Source organism: Haemaphysalis longicornis, unplaced genomic scaffold (assembly GCF_048455015.1).
Source record: "Haemaphysalis longicornis isolate Haplotype H1 unplaced genomic scaffold, Haemaphysalis longicornis Haplotype H1 scaffold_10, whole genome shotgun sequence".
Taxonomy (NCBI): domain Eukaryota; kingdom Metazoa; phylum Arthropoda; class Arachnida; order Ixodida; family Ixodidae; genus Haemaphysalis; species Haemaphysalis longicornis.
The window spans coordinates 135222519-135242023 of record NW_027526204.1 but is presented as its reverse complement, the minus strand read 5'-3'; the positions used below and the strand labels follow the sequence as shown (position 1 = coordinate 135242023).

Below are 19505 nucleotides of genomic sequence, written 5' to 3'. Positions count from 1 at the left end.
CTGTTGTCTGATGCCATCTCTTGTGCTCACCTGTCGCTCTCCAACCCAAAGGGGACCCGTTAACGTGCAACGGCTTGCCGACTAGCAAGACCATCAAAGCTGCGCGCGCAACAGGAGTTTCACGCGGCTGAAAGTTCGACGGCCATGCGCAAACCCACGCATGAAGCCGACCGCTCCCCAGCCCAAAAAGCGACATTTTTTTTTTTTGTGCTAATCGTGCTGCGATAGGAAGGTTGCGCATGTTCTAACCGCCGCGTGCTTTTTCGTCTGCGCGGGTAATCTACAGGATTTTGGCCTGTAAGCCGTGGCTGCTAACTGTTTGGCAGATGTCTGTGAGTGACAGCTGCCTGCGCTGACTTTGAGCCCTCCCGTATATGCAGGTGGATAACTTTACAATAAAATTAAAACTTTACAGGCTAAATAAAATATGCTTCTTGTAAGAAAATACTGTTATGTACCATGGCGTGTGCAGGCCGACACGGCGCTTCGATTAATTGTGAATCTGTGACGGACCGGCAATTAAACCATACTAACTTTTACGCCTCTTAAAATCCGTTATATAATACTAGACATAAAGCCGAGCAATTAGTTTCCGGAAAGCGTAAAATTATGTATAATTTATCACTGATCAGAGAGCATAACATGGGCTTCGAAAATTTTCGCATATTAAAGCGGAATCATCATCATCATCATCATCATCAGGGCCCCAAGAACGCAGTAGCCCCGGGCCCCAAAGTTTCCTAATCCGGCACTGTGCGTGTCCACGCTTTTCAAGTATAGGTACCTAAAAACCTTAGCTGCCCACCTTCGTTGATCCATTGCCCTCAACCTTATCTCAAAGCATATCTCTGAGCTTCTCTAGCTTCAAACGACGCCCAGCCCATATCTCCCTGAACTGCTTCGTTAGTTGTTTTTCCATGCGCGCCTAAGGCCAAACGTCCTACCGTTCTCTGGTTTACTTCAAGGCCTGATAGAACATCTGATTTTAAGCAGAGTACAGCATTCGCAAACGTGAGACCCGGAACCATTACTCCTTTCCACATTCCTCTTACTACTTCATATTTGTTATACCCCCACAGAGCTCTATGCTTCATTATAGCTGCGTTTCGCTTTCCCTTAACCTTAAGTTGCTCCTCGTAAGTACTTAAGTAGTTATCCCTTTCGTTTATCCACACTCCCAAATATTTATATTCCTTCACTCTAGGTAATTCGCCTTGCTGGATAGACACTACATCACTGGTAGCGTCATTGAAAATCATTATTCCTGATTTTTCTGCACTGAAATCTAACCAGAGGTCAGTGGCTTCCTGGCCGCTAATATTTATTAGCCGCTGCATATCTCTTTGGTTATCAGCTAAAAGAACAATGTCGTCTGCGTATAACATTCCCGGAATATGATGTTGTACCACTTCGCCTTGCAGCATATGGGTTAGGCTAAACCCTACTTGACTTTCTTTCAGTTTTTTTTCTAACCCTGCCATGTAAAGCATGAACAGTATTGGGCTCAAAGGGAATCCCTGTTTCAGTCCCCGATGGATGTTGACCTGCTGGGCGCATTTCTGTCCTTCCCAAGTAAGGTGCACTCTATTGTCTTTATAGATTGCTATAAGGAACTGTACTAACTCGTCATCTAATCCCTGGAGTTTCAGCGTTCTCCACAGCCGTTCTCTGTTTACGTTGTCGTATGCCCCTTTAATGTCCAAAAACGTAATCCATAGTGGTCTATTCTGTGATTTCGCAATTTCAATGCATTGCGTTATCACGAACAAATTGTCATTCAGTCGCCTGTCTTGTCTAAATCCATTCTGCAGTTCCCCAAGTATTTAATTTTCTTCCATCCATGTTTGAATTTCTGATTTTATCGCCTGCATTACGAATCTATACACCACTGACGTTACTGTGAGTGGTCTGTATGAATCAATGCTGGCTTTGTCTCCTCTGCCTTTATATATTAAATTCATCCTACTTTCTTACCAGTCCTCTGGTATTTGTTTGGTTTCTATCACCTTATCTGTTCCCTCATAAACGATTCCTTGCTTTTAGGTCCGAACAGGTTTATCAGGTGCATTGGTATTCCGTCCGGGCCCACTGCTGTCTGGGGGGAAACCTTTTGCTCTGCTTTTTTCCAATCAAGGTTGCTCAAACTTATTTCCCTTTCCGCAGTCTTCTGTGGCGCTGATGTTATCGGTGCTGGTTTCCCTACCACTATTGTCCTAAACTTCTCACTAATCACTTGATGAATATGCGCCAACGCGTGCTCTCCTTCTAAATGTTCCCCCTCCTCACCAATCAGGAATTTTTGATGGTTATCGTTTTTTGAGCTTAGTGATTTTACATGGTTCCAAAACTTCTTGGATGCGCTTTTGTCCTCCTTCCGTATTTCTGCCATCCATTGTTCGCTTTTCTGCTTGATCTTTGCTTGCACCATTTTCTGCACTTCTAGTTTTTTCCCACGGTAGATATTCCATTTCTCCTTCACTACCTCCGGTTCCATACCAGTTCCTTTTGCTTCTCTATGTTCTCTCGACGCCCTTCTTCGCTGGTCAATAGCCTCTTTTATTTCCTTATTCCACCAGCTTCTCGGCTTTCCCTTCCCTTTCCATCGGTTTCGTTGCTTTGCTTCATTCATCTTACCCTTATGAACGCAATCATTTCGTCGTAATCCCAATTTTTGCCTGGGTATTTATTGATTTCATCTTCCAATCTATCAGCGATGATCTTCAACTGCTCATTATTCAAATTAGTTCATCCTGTTGTACCTATTTCTACATTTGTCCGGGTTGCACCTCCAAAGTGCAAGCTAAACCGCTTGTAGTCGCTTCCTAAGCTGTCTGTTCCATTTTCATCTATCCTCATTTCCCGCAGCCTTCCGTATACTGTCTCGGATACCAAACTGTAGTCTATGCTGGACTGTCTGTTACCGCTTTCCCACGTTATTTGTCCGTCACACTTACTTTCCGTGTTTACTATTACAAGCCGGTTTTCCTGGCATAGATCTATCACTAGAGAACCGTTGTGGTCTGTGTACCCATCCAAACCTTCTATATGGGCATTCATATCTCCAACTATGATTATTTCGCCCGAATCTTTGAACTCGTTAATATCTCTTCTCAAACAGTTTACCATTTCCTCATTTTCCTCCCTAGCACTACTTCCGGTCCACAGATACACCACTCCTAACCACGTATTTTTCCCCTCTACGGTGCCTCTAACCCATAGATGCTCTTTACAACTTTCATGCACTCTCTGCCAGTCGGTCCCTTGTTTAATGAGCATGCCAACACCTCCCCCTTTCTTCATTCCTGTGGTCCTGTTGCAACCTTCCCAGACATAATTTTCTATGATAGGTGGGGCTTCTAGGTCCCGGAGGTGAGTCTCGGCTAAAGCGTACACGTCTATTCCTTCCTGTTCAAGTTGCTTTTTAATTTCCACCCACTTATCTGGTTTTCTGCCTCCCTGCATATGTATGTAGCTGATTAAATATTTATTGCATTTGTTTTTCCCTTTCCGCTTACGGGGTCTGTGTTTGTCTTTTACAGAATTGTTTGCTCCATTGTTTCCACTTAAATGGCTTCTGTCAACGCTCTCAGTTACGAGCAGGCGCGAAAGCAGGCTTCACTGTTAAATTACCGTATGTGCGGTGGTGCACCCTTTACAGGCGGAGCAGTTTTTTTTTTGCTATTTTTTTTTACTGAATTTGACAGACCAAGCTTAAACTTTAACAGCTCCGCTGCTAAAATTTGTGTTCTTAGCGGGACAAAGCAGCCTTTTTAATGAACGGACCTTGTATTTTGTCTTAATGGTCCCTTTAAGTATGCTGGCATAATTTGAAAGCGAATGCATTCTCCACTCCTGCATCGTGTTTGCGTCCCACTTCGCCTTCATTTGTTCGCCTTTCGACGCGAATTACCCGCGACAGGCCGACTATAACTGCATTTCTCGCTGTAGCGTCCACACAGCCGAAGCCCCCCTCCAAGTGCACCTCTTCTACACACGTGACGTCACGTCCACCTATCACAGGGCATACACCAGGTAGGTCTTATTCCATTCTGGAAGGCTCCTGCGTTAGCGCAGTGGTTAGAACAAACCTGCACTGGCCGCCCGGGTTTAAATACCCGACGGACCCAAACGTTTTATTTTTTCCTTATAGCGGCGGCCATTTTGGTTCCTACCAAGTTGTTGCCGACGACGACTTCGGTCCCGTTTCGGGTACGTATTAAGCAAGGCTTTCGCCTTGATAAAACGACTAAAAGCACAGCACTATCTTTCCCCTCTCTGTCCCGGTGGAAGACCAAGTGAACATTCCAAACACGAAAACTTTAAGGTCACGTGCACAGCTATAGCCATCGCCGATCAAGTGGACACCGCAGGTCTGCAACGCAGTGCAGCGCGCGTACCTGGAATTTTATTTTTAATGCAAAATATTTTCAAATACTTTCAAAAACTAGCACGCGAAACTAAGACAGTCCACTCAAATGACTTTGCCGACTGAACGGAAATGAAGTTTTTAGTCGCCGATTACATAAGGTACGGGTTATCAACTTCTCGAACACCTTCAACACAGTGGCGCGCAAGGCGTGAGGTTCGGCACTTCTGTGGCACTACCGACCGCGTTCAGCTCCCGCAATCGTGTCTCACATCTCCTTTACCTCGCTCTACGGATGATGTTGCTCGCGACGACAAATCCCAGACAGAGCTTGGGCCACTGGATACAGAAACGCCCCCTGGAGGTTCAATAAACACTTCTTGCAGCGCACTTCCGCGTCTGAACGTTTTTTCACACTTGCCAGTTTTGGCTGAACTCTTCACTTCCTCGCCAGTCTCCAACCCACGTCCAGCCTCCAGTCTCCAACAGGATCCCACGTTTGAAGTTTCTGCCACGTACTTAACAGCAACGTTATACGCCGGCTTCTGCGGGCATTTTCTTTGGTTCGATATTGAATGAACGACGCTTGAAACTCCGCTCGAACCGCCCATCCCTTCCAAAGAGCTACTACTTTGCCCTGCATCCAGGCGAGGCTGGTGGGTGCGTACTCCGCTATCTTGGAAGCGGTCAAATTTAGTCGATTGTAGTCTTGAGCGTCCCAGTGCTAAAGTCCTCTTCACATCAACGCGGTACCACTGTTCATCACTCGACGAAGCGGACACATCCCTGGAAGACAGCATGCGCTGCGGTCGACGTTGGACGCACACCTGGTAGCTGGCACCCTGTTGCGATTCGTCGCCTCCCGCTGAAGATACCCGCTGTGCTGCTGGCTCCTCACATTTCAGATCTTCTTCTCCCTGCAATACCATTGGCCGGCGTACACCGTTTCCTGGCCCCGGGATGACGTCATAGCGCGAGGTCACTGTTCTTCTAGTAGGCGACGCCGACTCCACCCCGGTACTTCCGGCGGGCTCATCATCTGACGTCAGTTCCGGCTCCAGAGAAGAATTGCCGTCTTCGCTGATTGGTGCTTCATAACTCGGAAAAGATTCCTCGTCGAACGGCGATCCAGGCGTAATTTTGCCGGAAAATTCCGAAGCAGGGGGACGCGGCAAAGGCTGGGGCGTCCCTGAAACGTCTGCTTCAGGCGACTGCAGGTTGTAAGCGTAACGAACGGCACTCTGGTCATCCTCCGAGTCTTCGGATTCGTCGCTGAGATTTCCGGATGGGAGAAGTGGAGAGCTTTCCTGTGTGGGGACCTCCGGCAACGGGCTTTCCTTGAGGCGGACAATCAGCCTTGAGATGCCGTCGAAGAGATTTTCTGGCATGCAGTCCCCGGTCGCGTTGTCAACCAAGTCAGGATCTACTTCGGAGGCCTCTGGTCTGGGCGCAACGTACTCACACAAATTGTCCAGCACGACGGGCCCGCAGAACTTGACGAAGGCATAGCTGAAGCGAAAAAAAAAAAGTGGTAATCAAGACTGGAGCAATATTCTCTTGGACACATCTAACGGTCAGAAAAAAAAAAAAGTAAATGTGTTACGCACAGGTTTGTGGAAAGGCAAGCCAGTACAACGAGACCAACCAGAAAGTCGTGTAAGACACCTGGAAAACAGAAAACAAAATAACAAAGCACGAGTAAGGTAACCCGCCACAATTAAGCTAATAAACAAGAAATTGGGGCAGCGCCGCACTAGTGACGCGAGGGCATGGGCAAACAGCAATGCTGGAGGCGCCACCTAGCTTATTCTTGGTTCTGCTGAGATGCTTGGAGACTGGGGCAAGTTTTCTGCGCGGTGTCGTCGTTGGCCTCCCAAGGAGCAATGAACACTCGGCCAGTAAAGGCCAACTGCACTCAAATTTCACCTCGGTCAAATGTACTTTCAACGTAAAGTACGTACCACCAAACCAACTGGGGCATGACTAATAGCCCCGCGAAATGCGTGGTCAATTAGACGCGTTTAAAACAGTTCCGTCGCAGGCGACATAGCCTGCGACGGAACTGCGCAAACAGCCATGAAGCGGAAGTGACACTGCGGCCGGCCCTGCGCTTTTTCCTACGGCCAGCCAGATGTTACTCCGGATGTTACTCCGCGCGGCGCAAGTAGTGCGTTACTGAGAATACTCTGAACATGATACGAGCAGTTTTCGTTACTTTTTGTACTTAATATGCTATTAAACTACTGCAGGGACGACAAAAAAGCTACGTGAGAAAAGGCAGACGTGATTACGCGTTCATAGTAGTCTCCTTTTAAAACGCGCGCGCGCCCGTTGACATCCGGGTCCGTCGTCTAGGCGGAGTGACACCGTACATGAGCTGCGGTGAGGGCGGAGAGTTGAGCACAGGTTCGCTCCCGCCGGCCTGCGCGTGCGGCCGCTCGCTCGCCGGCTGGAGCGTCACTTGAGCCTGACCGTAACGGCCACGCTCAGGGCCCCTTTAAATAGTTTTTCCCACCTGCCTGTTTCGTTTTTTTTAGGGGCGAAGCTCCTTAGGGCGTGGGTCTGTCCATCCTCGACGTATGTATGTAGCCACCTCTAGTTTATTTCTTGGATTGTTTACTAGATGGCGTGGCTACCTCTAGTTTAGTTCTTGGATTGTTTACTAGATGACGGGGAGCGTTGTAATAAAATCCGTTCGCTGTTGGCGCGCGCTCGGAGTCGCCCGATGGATAAGGCTGCAGATGTGCGAGCCCGCGAGGCAGAAGCGCTCCGTGAAGCTGCGCGACGCCGCCGCCAAGATCCTGCCGTACGAGAGCGGGAGGCCGAAGCGTGTCGTCTGGCTGCGCGACGACGCCGCCAAGATCCCAGCGTTCGAGAACGAGAGGCCCAAGCGTCACGGCAACGGCGCGAGGACCCTGCCGTACGCGAAGCGGCACGGCTGCGGCGCGAAGAGGATCTCCAAAACGTCAGAGAACGGGAAGCGGCGGGAAAGCGCGCGTATCGGCAGGCAGACCCCGATGCAGTGAGAGCTCGTGAGGCGTCTGCAAAACGCATCAGGCGAGCTCAGCCCCAAGGTGCCGACGCGCGGTTTAAGCGAGACTTTCTAGACGTTACGTTCGGACACAGATGTAGTGGGCGAACTTTCACTGAAGAGTCACGGTTTTACCGATGATTTCCCCTCAGGAGCTTCGCCCACTCATCATCATTCACCCCGTGGATATGCTGTGAATTTTTTTCTTTTTTGACGCGCATATGGGTTTCAGAGGAGTAGATTAGACGGTTAACTCAAAAGATGGAGGTGAGGAAAAAATTATTGGAAGAGGATCCTTAATTTCGCTTTCAAAATCCCCGATTTTTGACGATCGTTTGCGCTGCGGAAACGCGTATTTCAGCTGTCATATTTTGTATCTTGCAGTATTTTTAGGCAGATTATACGAAAACAACATTTTCAAGAGGTTTAAGTATTGAGTGCAGTTGGCCTTTAAAGTATCGTGTGCCCACCTGTTTTGCGGGGAAGCTACAAGAGTAGCGGAGGGCGCCGCGGGACGAGCGTATGCTCAAAATTTTGAGCTCGTTCAGTGGCCACCGTTCGGCTTGTGTGGTCCGGCATGCGGGAAACTTCATCGCTTCTCGGCCTTTTGGCTTCTTTTATTTTGGCATTAATTCCTCTCTGTGCGCCTTGAAAACTGCACCACTCGTCACAACAAGCGGTACAGCGAGACCCCCCGCGACGTGTTTCCAAGGCCATGCTTGTACCAGTTGTATAGTGCATGCGACAGGTGGCGACACGAGTCCCGCCCGAGCGTGGCGTTCAGAGCTACGGCAAAGCTGTGGCGCCGGCGCGCGTTATGACGTCATCACTCGGCGAGGTTTTCCTGCGCACGTTCGCCGGCCCGACAACCAGCTTGAACAGCATCGTTGTTAAAACGGGAGACCGTCGCATTTCAGTACACACATGAAAAACCCACGAGAATTGACTCTATCGTATTAGCTACGGTGATAATTATCTCACCAGTACACCGCCTGTTGTCCCGCTCCATCCCCCATTGTTTCATAACGTTTAAATGAATACATTCGAAATCACTGCGTTCGCACAGGTGCAATTTATTTTCAACGCAGGAGGAGCTCGGGGTCGATTACAAACAGGTGTAAGAGCTGCATCAATGCACGCTTGACTGTGCGTACACGAGGAGCGATGACATGGTGATGCGGCTGCGTACGTGCGTCACTCTTCACTGAGGTGAGAATCGAAAGGGTGATTGCTCTTTCGATTCCGCCTCTGAGGTTAGTGAGGGAGGGATGAGGCGCCACTGTCCCTCTCACCAAATGAAAGGCGCCATCAATTTCGAACTAAAACCGCGAGCAATATGCTTCCAGTGTAGTGTTACTTAGCAACGTTTCCCGGGAGTATTCGAATGCCCCGACATTCTTTTAGTGTGATACAATGCAATCCTGATTTTACGAAAATCCGGTTTTACGAATTCTCGGATTCCGCGAACAAATTCTGATTGGCACGGACACGGCGCTTACAACGGGGCAAAAGGAAGGATCAACGCCGAGCCAACTAGCTCAACATTAGACAAATTCTGATTGCCCGAAATTTATCCCCCGGTTTTGTAGTGTATCTGTGAACTTACCAGGCTTGTTCGGGGAAAATAAGAAAAAAAAAAGAAACGCAGAAAAATATTACGCAATTCCGCAGCGCATGAATTCGCGTTTCTCGGTTTCACGAATTTCCCGATCGTTGGTTGTAGGGTTTAGCGCGCCGACGCAACCCAGGCGATGAGGCGCGCCGTAGTGGAGGGCTCCGGATTAATTTTGACCACCTGGAGATCTTCAACGTGCGCCGAAATCTCGTACACACGGGGGTTTTTGCTTTTCGCCTCCATCAGAAAAGCGGCCGCCGCGGCCGGGAATCGTGACCGCGACCTCCACTGAGCCACCACGGCGGGTAATTTCCCAATCGTTCTGGCCTTCTACGTTGACATGTTAATATTGGGGTTCAACTGCGTGATATATTACGGCCCTCAAGCAAAAGTTTGTCCTATCACACGTACACCGTTTCGGCATCCTGATACACGTCTTGACAGCTGATCAGCTAACGTGAAGCTGGTCGCGGCCATATTCCCAAGGGCTTCGGCATATTTATTGATATCTGGTTATCTATCTCCTCGTGGCGGAGCAGGACGTGTCACCCTGTGGTTAGTGAGGAGTGGGTTGAGGAGGAGAGTGGTCTTTCTCGCGTATAAATTCACTCATCGCATTTCACGACAGCCCAAGTTCGCACCGAAGCCTTCAAAACAGGAACTAACACCCAACTAAGGTTTTTTGTTGTTGTTGTTAGAGTACACCATTTCACGGTAAGGAAATTAAACTGCTCTAACAGGTCCAACGGAAATTGGAAAGCGGGAGAGATTAAGAGGAGAAAGTGAGTTCTGGCTTTTCTTGCGTGCATATGTGGACGCCACGACCAACATTCCGGCCAAGCCGCGCAGAACCCTTCCGGAAACGTTAGGTTCTAAAAAAAAATCGAGCAAAAAGAGACGACGTGCACAGAGCAGGGTCTAACATTTCGCGGTCATTCCTTTTTTTTTTTTTTCCTTTCTTTCTCGCGTCCTATTTTCGTTGCTTACGCATGTTCGGACGTGATTTGCGCCAAGCAGCGCCAGCTAGTCTTGTGCAAGCCGGCCGCGGCCTAAACGAAAGCGGGGGCTAGCGCGCGAAGTGAGGTTCGCACGACAGCTCTACAAATATTGACCGTTCGCCCAGAGGTCAAGAAGAAAAGCAAGACGCGATGCGTGCGCGCGGACTTCCAGTATTGAGGCCCTGCGCTTGAAATGCGCATCGTCGTCTCGACCCCTGATCTTCACGAAGGGTCGCCGGGCTATGTATGGAAGCAATGGAAGCAAGAAAGAGAACGCGCGAAACGGTGGCGCGCGAAAACAACGACTGGCGGCGCCCCCGGGCGGCTAATCGCACCTACGCTTGTACAAAGGAAGTTGTAAAAGCGAAAAAGTGAAAGCTAGCTCGGTGCCCCGAGGGGGCGTAAAAATTGCGTCATTATGATCTCTGTCTCTTCTCGTTTCGTGGTGCCTCTCGGTTGATTCTCTTTTTCGCGAAGCTATTTTTATAAAGCAGTACTTTCTATAAATGGGTGCGAGTTGCGATCGAGTTCGGTTTTTATTCGCCGTCTTCCTAACTTTTGCAACGCATTTCTCCTCTCGACGTCCCGTTACCGTAACAACAATATGCGCATTATTTTGACGCAACTAGAATTTCAATTAGGGCTTTTTCTGTGCTCCTTAATTTACCGTGTCCCCAAGAGGTCATCGATCTACATTAAGCTCCTTATTAACGTACACTTTTATGAATCTGCTGGTGCAGTTTTGAGGTGTTAAGATAGGTCGGGCGTAAAAAAAAAACGATACTAAGTATTTTCAAATTACCCGCCTTCCCCCATAGACGTCAGTGCGCGTGCGTGCTTAATCTGACACTCACTAAATAACTCTACTAAGCATCTGGTGCACGGTTTAGGTGCTGAGGTTGATCAGGCGTAAAAAAAATGACACTAGGTGTTTTCAAATTACCCGCTTTACCTCCAAAGACGTCAGTGCGCGTGCGCACTTCATGGGACACTCACTGGAGCACTCGTGCTTCGACTTGGCCCCACGCCCCCACGTGACGTAGAGGAAAGGGCACTGCTGGCAGCACAGGGCTCCGTAGCGCTCGTTGAACTTTCCGATCGCACACGGACGACAGGTGCCGTTCCTGCCGTACAGACCGGGGCCGCAGGCCACTGGTTCCCAGGCGGCCGAGGTCAAAGGTCACCCCAAAGGTCACGCCCGGGCCGTGAGAACAGCGTCGGTGCGTTAGCGAGGAGAAAGAGAAACAATAAGAGACGGACAGAGATGAGGAGAGTTGACATTTCGGGCCGAAACCAGGAAAAGTAACCCACCCTGCTAATTTTCAGGAGACGTGTATATATCGTTCGATTTTAGTATTAGAATACTTACCAATTGCCTTTCCAGTGCCTAATAGAACCGTTAGAACCTAATAGAAGAAAGACACCTCTCTACCTTAAATGCCACAACTCTGTGAAAGAACTTTGTATAAATCTAGATTTTTTGTGAAATTGGTCGTTAAATGTTGCTGGCCGTGGAGTATTGCTCTATGGCTTTCGTATCAATGGAATACAGAAAAGAAGGCGTACCAATGTTTTGCATTCAATTATATATGTCCGGGCAAAGAAACGTTTTCAGAGGAATCAAAAACTTATCAGCTATGAAAGTAATCTGGCATACCAAAACGCCGGACACGCCATCATATGTGGTATTTCATTGATTTCGTGCTGCAGTAGGATGAAAAAAGTTCGTTTCTTTTTTAGTTGTTCCACCAGTGTTCCACAAATGAAGCACAAACGTACCTCCAGCGTGAACAAACCCCCATACTGCTCACCTTTAAAACATATGTTAATTCAGTAGAAAAAAAAGTAGGGCTTTATTAGGTTATAATCGTTTCACTGCATATCCTCCCATTTATAAAATGTACCTGTTTATAACAAACAATGAGACATAATATTAGCGTGGCCATATAGTCGTATTATAGTAGTAAGTGGTAGTATCGACAAGCCGTAGCTACCGGAGTTTTTCGGTGTATTGTAGTGAAACTCAAGTGCCGCCAAGGGAACCTTAAAAGTCAGTTCGCCTGCACATATTTCGCGTCAAAATACTGTTTTTTTTTAAATAAAATGTGACAAAATCGTTAAAGGTAAATATCTATCCTAGAGCATGCTGGCTCTTGAGCTGGGTTGACTGAGCGATTGGGAGGGGTATACACGTAAGTTAATTTTACGCCCTTTTTGATACCCCGGCTACACTATAGGGTCCGAATGTCATTTAAACTGTCATTTGACTCAAATGGGGCGCTTCGATTGCCATTCAGAATCCGCCGTGCCCCACTACAATTTCGATGGCATTGGAAAGCTTCAAACATATCTCGTCGTGCTGCATAGCGCTGCTGCTGTCGAGGTGTTTTTAGTAACTTTTACACAATAATGCAACAATCAAATTTAGCGGCAGTCTTTGACATTACAATGATATCAAATTATCGATAGCGTAAGCTTTGACACGGTCTTTGCTTAATTATGACTCGCAATGGAGGTTTTTTGTGCTGTCTGGCCACACTGGCTTGTCGCTTGCTCGCACTGGTGCTGCATGAGAGTACGGAAATATTACATCTTGATATCACGATTTAAGTGAACGAGAAGTAAACAAAGTCCCACAATTAAGAATATTTTGATTGTTTTAAGAACGTAATGTATTTGTTTATGCTGACTTGGAACGCTGTGCGCGAGAGTGCTAGAAATGGCATTTGAGAGCCCAAATGTCTCTCTGGGTGCTCATTCGGCTCGAATGCCATTTTAGCCGAATGGCATTTCAAAACCCAGTGGAGCAGCAAAGCTTCGCATTTGAGTCAAATGACATCCGGACGCTAGTCTAGCAGGTGTACAAAGAAAAACACCCGTTGAGTGTGTAACGAACTACAAAACACCCTCTAAAACGGTGCATTCTTGTGTTTTTGCTAGGGCGTAAGGGTGTTATAGGGATTTACACCTTTAAGGGTGTAAATGATTTTACAGTGTACAGGGGTGGAAGCTTGGGCAAATACTCGTTTATACAAGATTCGTATTACTTATGTGAGCTGCGTAGCTTTATAGGCTCATTTTAGTTGCTTACCTTCACTCCAACGACAAGATTATAAGCTGATTTCTATCCACAGAATTACATTAACACATGGCGGCACTTGCGACGGGCCGTGTTAGCACTTACGACACACGTTTCCGACGAACTCGCAGCCGCATTCGCATCTCTCGGCGACGGGGAGCTCGTAAACTGAAATGAAGGTTTTAAGACAGGAGGTCACTTAACAGAGGGATTGCATGATCATGGGAAAGGCCACGCCAAAGCCACGGCCGTAGCAAGCCGCTGATCACGTGAACACCGCGCTGTAAATTGTGCGCCATCCAATGACAATGTGGACTCCCCGGCCCCGGTGCCCGCCTTGGCTCTGCGTAACACTTGCACCTTATACGTTGGCTGCACGTTACGCTTATATATGTGTGACCACCGTACATTAACTTGACGCCTTGCAGCTCTTGTATACCGCACGAAGTAAAGGTATACTTTATACAAATGTCAAACTTTGTCATTTTCTATCGATATTCACGTCGAACGATTTCAAGTGCAAATAACTGAACCAGGCGCAGTGGCCGGTTTCAATATCCTCAGTTTCTATTTTCTGGAATTCTGAGGTTTCTTCTTGTTTCGTCGTGAAGATGGGCGCTAAGTTAACTCTGTCTGTATGCGTGCGCGTGTGTGTGCGCGTCTGTACGTGTGTTCACGTGCGTGTAGTTTTTAATGCGAAAATATTATCGAAAATCCAGCTCTAACACACACAATGAATAAAAAAACAGGTCAGTGTGACGCCACATTTCACATCACTTGAACTTTAATTTTCGAAAATAAATTTGTATACTTTTAAAAATTAATTTACGCTTAAAGGACGCCACCTCCGACAAGTCCACTAGTTGCAAGCGGAGCGAGATGGTTGTCCGCACCCTGCAGAATGTGTCTTGATTCCCTGGGGTCCGTGAGGCTCTCGCCGTCGGCGTATCTGGCGCTGCAGACGTACTCCCCGGCGTCACCGTAGTCGACGGCGACCAACGAAAGCTCCCCGCTGAACGCGTCCACGCGAGGACCGCCCCAAATGTCGTCCCCCACGTCGCGGTCGGCGTCTAGCGTCTTTCCCGTAGGGTCCGTCCACACAGCGTCGAACACTACCAGTGAGCTCGCCTCGTCGGGGGTGTTGACGCTGCACCAGACACAACTTTAACGTCATCATAGTCATCACGTTTTTGTTTTAGGGTTACAGTGAACCAGAATACTTGTCCAGTTCACGGTTGCGGGCCCTCCCCGGTTGCGGGCCGCCTCCCAAGCCACGCTTGGGAGGCGGCCATTTTGTTTCTGAGCAGTGTTGCCGGTTCGAGCTAGCCTACCGCCACCATTTTGATGGACGGCTTGGAAGGGCATGTCCTCTGCTCCTTCAGCCCTACCCGTTCCACGACCTCACCCGTCCACAGCACTGTACCTGATGTCTGTAATCAACAGCCAACAGTTGGAAACGCATACTCGGAATTTATACACCAATATTACTCATAATATTCTTCGCCTTTTCCTGCCATAACTGTACGGCTCGCCCCACTTCCCGGGTATGAGAAAGAATGGTGGCAATACCTCACCCAGCACGCCAATGTGATTCGAAAGACCTGAAGGAAATAAACTCTATACTTATTCTCATCTACGCCGTGTTTTACCCCAGCCGCCAAATAGCATGCCCTCCTCAATAGGTACGGGACTTAAGCTAACCTGGAATAAGCTTCTTATGCGTCCTCCTTATTCTTATAAAACAAATTGAAACAAAATAAACTATATATCCTGTACCCCACCATCCACTACTCAATCGATTACGAGTAACAGTGTACTGATCAAGGAAGATGGGACTCGTGAAGCTGACCGAGAATCAACTTTCTGTCGTTTATATCTTTCTGATATAAACGAATGCAAAATGAACTGAATACGCAAAGAATTTCACCTGCAAGAAACAATTTGAAATTTTTAGATCCCTTTGCTCTCCTAACTGATGGACGTGTTCACGTATTGGAGTGATCCGAAAAGGGCATGCTGGTCAATCCGACTTGCAACGCGTCTGAAGCCACTGGCAAGATTTCCCGTATACGGGATTCTGCGCTATCGGAATAAATTCGTATACAAATGAATTCCGGTAGGCAGCGCAGAATTTTTCGGAATTGTTACCTCTAAATGATATACGCAATTAAAGCTGCAGAAGGTTATCAAATTGTAGCTGTGGGTGACGCACTGTTTTTCGAACGCGCACACGCGTTTACATGACGATTTAAATTGAAAGACACCCCGTGCAATTGTGGGGTTGGAAAGACACGCAGTCACCTGAATTCCTCCTCATTGCACCCCCCCCCCCCCTTCAATTCACGGGGACGGCGACCGGGCGAGAGAAGAGTGAGGATGATTATTGCACCGGGTTGGCGGATTGCTGCCGGGTTGCGAGGGGACCGTGCAAGTGTTCCGCGGTCATTTGAGACTCCCAGGGCAGACACCACCCGGCGTCGCCGACAATGCCAGTGTCCGACTTGAATGATGACGTCACAGCTGGAGGCGCGATGACTGCACCGCAATGGCGAATCGCTGCCAGCTTTCAGAGGACTCATGCAAGTGGCCATGACCCTCCGGATTCCGAAGAGGAGAGGCACGCAGTGCACGCGACGAATGATCGCCGTGAAAAAGGCGGTTGTGCATCTGGTAATTGGCCAAAAGGATCCCGGGACGGACGTTTTAGACTGCAACCAATCGGACGTTCAACGGAGGGCTATTGCTGTTTCCTGATTGGGCTGCAGCGGACAAATTCTTCTCTTGGCAACACTGAAAACCGCCATGACAGCGCCCACCGTGCCTGCCTGCACATGCTTCCGCGCCTCTCGGGAAAAAAAAAAAAAAAAAAAAACAGGCACCGGCGTGTGTCGCCTGCGCCGTTACCACCCGATTCTCGGTTGTGGCGTGCACATATGTGAATAAACGCAGTGTCATTGCTTGAGATGGTCTAATCGCCCTTGTGAACTCCGCATCGTTAAAAAAATTACGAAAGTAAGCGAAACGTCAAACCACCATGCCGGAACGCACGCCGATCAACGAACGCCCGCGCAGCTCCCCTGCCGTGGTTTGAACCGTGGCGACACCGACCGGAGCGGGCGGAAACTATAATGGCAAACTGTTCGCATGGCGACGCAGTGAAACATCCCCCTCGCGAGGGGCACGATCAAATGCAGAACATTTCCGGGGGCGCACGACGTTAAGTAGTTTGCGTTACGTTAATGTTGTTTGGCAATTGCTGACGAGAGAGCGCTCGTCAGCAGTAATTTCAATGAGTCAAGGATATAAGGCGAGTTCGTAGCCTCCCATTCTGTGTCGGCTTTGTGGCGCAGTGGGTAGAGCACCATGTACATTGCGTTCCGCCGGCAGGGTCGAGGGATCGAAACCAGGCGCCGGATAGTATTTTTTTATATAGTGTAGGGGGAGGGGTGCGGACTACGACTACGGACGCCTACGGACGTCAACGCGGGTGACATCGTGAGTTACTGAAATGCTCTGCATTTAAAAAGAATGGAGCAGGGTGGCGAAAGAAAGCGCGGACGACGCACGAAATGCCTACGCTGCAGCGCAGTACGGATATACACAGGTGCGCCCGGACCTTGCGCACGGCAAATTCGTTCAGTACAAAAATCAGATAATGCTTCCTAAGAAATTGTGAGATCACGCCGATTGAGATACGTATGTAGCGTATGAGTGCCTTGTTAGCTGGCAGACTAGTGTCTTCTATCGGCAAGTGGCCAAAGGGGAAGCGCTCGCTGAGAGGGTAAGCAATCTGTGGCTGATACCACCGCCATTACCAAAACACGGCAGCGGACAATCATGTGATCTGTGCCGATGACTTCACTCACGTCTTGCGACAAGCAGGCTGTAGGACGTTGCGCGAAACAGTTGTTAACGTGGAGGTATAATGCTTTTCGAGCTCTGTGGGACGGCCTCATGTGTGCGCCGCCATGACGGAGCCCGCGAGTCCCATTACTAAGGCGACACACATGGTTGCTAAAGTTCTTGTATATAGCTCCCGCAGGGAGCTATATATAGCTTCCTGCGGGAGCTATATAAAGGAACTCTAATAGTTGCCGGCGTGCGCGCCACGCCAGTGAGTACCACTTATAAAACTTCGTGTAAACAGGCTGTAAGAATATGAAGAGACTCATTAAATGTTCTCTAATCCAAGATGTCGGAGTTATCGTTTTTTCAAGGTGCCAGCAGAATAATGCGTTCGTCTTCCATCCCCAAGTTGGTCGCAGCTATAACTGCACTCCACGAGCAGGGCGAACGAGCAAAGAAAATGGGAGAACCTAACTCCAACGATCGAAGTAACTGAATGACACCTAAAATTCTGATCCCATATAATGCCCCGCGAGGAAGTTCATAAACGCACTTCAAACCAAAATGGTGTAACACCCTTAAACGACCCCTCATGCATGACAATGCGGGTGACAGTCGTATCTCGTATCTCAAGCATGCGTTCACGTTCATTATGAAAGGACCAGAACTGAACCTGCACTTATGACACCACAGTATAACACTTAAAAGGTTATTATTCAGTGAAGTTAGTAGGTCAACTGCTCAGAGACCGTCTATTTTCCTCGTATACCAGGAAATGACCGATGGCGATCTAACACTTGACGCGCTGTTACCGTACCAGACAAACCTGTATGTCCAAGGCGCTCTTCGGGAATTTTTAGATTAACTGTTCGACAGAGCAGTATCAACTCACTTCTCGTCGCATGGCAGGGTGACCTGCGTGCCGTACTCTGCCGCGAATATGCGAGCAGACGACGCGCCTCCCGAGAACGCCTGCAGCAGCAGAGCGGAGCACAAGGTCCGCACGCGCGCCATGCGTCGGTCCTCGATCGTCTGTCGCGATACGCCGGTTCAGTGCCTCTCCCCGGCGCCTAGCTGAGGACACACGGGTTCATAGTCATCCCGGCGTGCTCGTTGATTTCCGTGATCATGCAAAGCTGCAAGGCAATGAAACGAGGCAGCGAGATAGGGTATATAAAAGCAATTGAAAACGCGTTTTCAAAAGAGCGCGAAAATTTTGTAACGATTTTTTAAAATCGAAGCGGGAAGATCGTTCATTAGCTGAGCTGATTGATGGCTTCACCTTGCCCGTTTTTGTTGTGTAAGACGTAAAACGCTAAACAGCAAATCGGGGCTTATTGGTCTATACACACGGCTAAAAGATTCACTGATTCACTGACGAACTCACGGATCGAGCAAACGTTGTCAGGGGAGAACATCGAAAGCACAGAAATCTTGCGCGTCTTTCGGATTCGAAAATAAATCACGAGTACAACAGTGTCACTGCTTCCATTTGAATACCTGCAGTAACGGGGGCCGCTCAAAAAAAGTGATCTGCACTTGGTCGCAGAGGAACACAAAAGACGTTGCTTGCCAACTGTTTGCGCACATCTGGCTTGAAACAAAAATAACGAAGCGAGCCACCTACCATGAATACAGCCAGAGCGATATAATTGAAGGTTTCCGTGAGGCCCGAGATGTGGTGCCAGAGAGGCCAATCTTCGACTTCTACAGCCGACAGAAAAAGACACGTTGACAGTAGCGGGTTCATTATTGGCTTCTGCAATACCGAAAAAAGCTCTACTGACCTTCGAAGCCGGTGATGGACACGGAGAGCCTGTAAATATTTAAAATGACCACCGTAGCGCACACGATGGCCATAAGAACTTCGGAGGTTGGCATTCCATCGATAGACACAAGGGCAAGCATTGAGAGGCCTGGAATGATTTCTGTGCCCGGAAGAGGTACGAAGCTTGCTCGCTTTCAGGCCGCCTGCGCGGAATTTTGAAGGGAAATAATTTTTAACATGCCAATTAGGCCTAACGCGGCCCAGTGCGCCGCGTAGACATATAAATTTGGTTACCACTGCGTATCACATTGGTGCTTACCCAAAGGGTGGATTGGCCAAGGAGACAGGCTTAATTACGCGATTAAAAATACCAGTAACCTTCGTCCCAACAACAAAAATGAAATTTCCATTGAATGTTTTACAATTCTTGAATAGAGAGCAGTTTTGGCGTGCACACCAAAATTATTTGTTGAAGGTTGCTTTACAATGCGAGCGTGCAAGAAATGAGGCAAGAAAGGTGGGCGTTTTAGTTGGGTAGGCGATAACACAACTGCAAGGCGGTTGATTAAAATAAACACATGGTTCGACCATGGCTGCGCGTGAGGCAAGTTCGAACATAACATCTACGATGGTTCGATCGCACGACGACGGCAGAATATTTACACTGGGCATATAATCTGGAACTGGAAGCCTGCACAAAAGATGATTGGCATTTTGTATTATCACGTAAAAGATGTCATGCCAGCTACAATCGTCGGTAAATGATTTCTCGGAGTAACGGGGAAGTTAGGGTGATGTGCGC

General features: G+C 48.4%; 1 protein-coding gene across 4 annotated transcripts; it reads right to left on the bottom strand.

The window, feature by feature from the left end:
- Positions 1-4218: 4218 nt before the first annotated feature.
- LOC144159390 (uncharacterized) lies at positions 4219-19372 on the bottom strand. Of its 4 annotated transcripts, none has more exons than XM_077690842.1 (9): positions 18998-19372; positions 18723-18906; positions 18563-18642; positions 17828-18071; positions 13983-14236; positions 13195-13257; positions 11007-11162; positions 5974-6031; positions 4219-5875 (listed from the first exon to the last, which is right to left on the bottom strand). In XM_077690842.1, exons 4-9 carry the CDS (start codon positions 17947-17949, stop codon positions 4615-4617), a joined length of 1914 nt encoding a protein of 637 aa, XP_077546968.1. In that variant the 5' UTR covers positions 17950-18071; positions 18563-18642; positions 18723-18906; positions 18998-19372; the 3' UTR covers positions 4219-4614. The 4 variants fall into 4 exon arrangements, with proteins under 4 accessions (XP_077546968.1, XP_077546967.1, XP_077546965.1 ...); XM_077690841.1 differs by having other exon boundaries at positions 19023-19372; XM_077690839.1 differs by having other exon boundaries at positions 18723-19372.
- Positions 19373-19505: the final 133 nt, after the last annotated feature.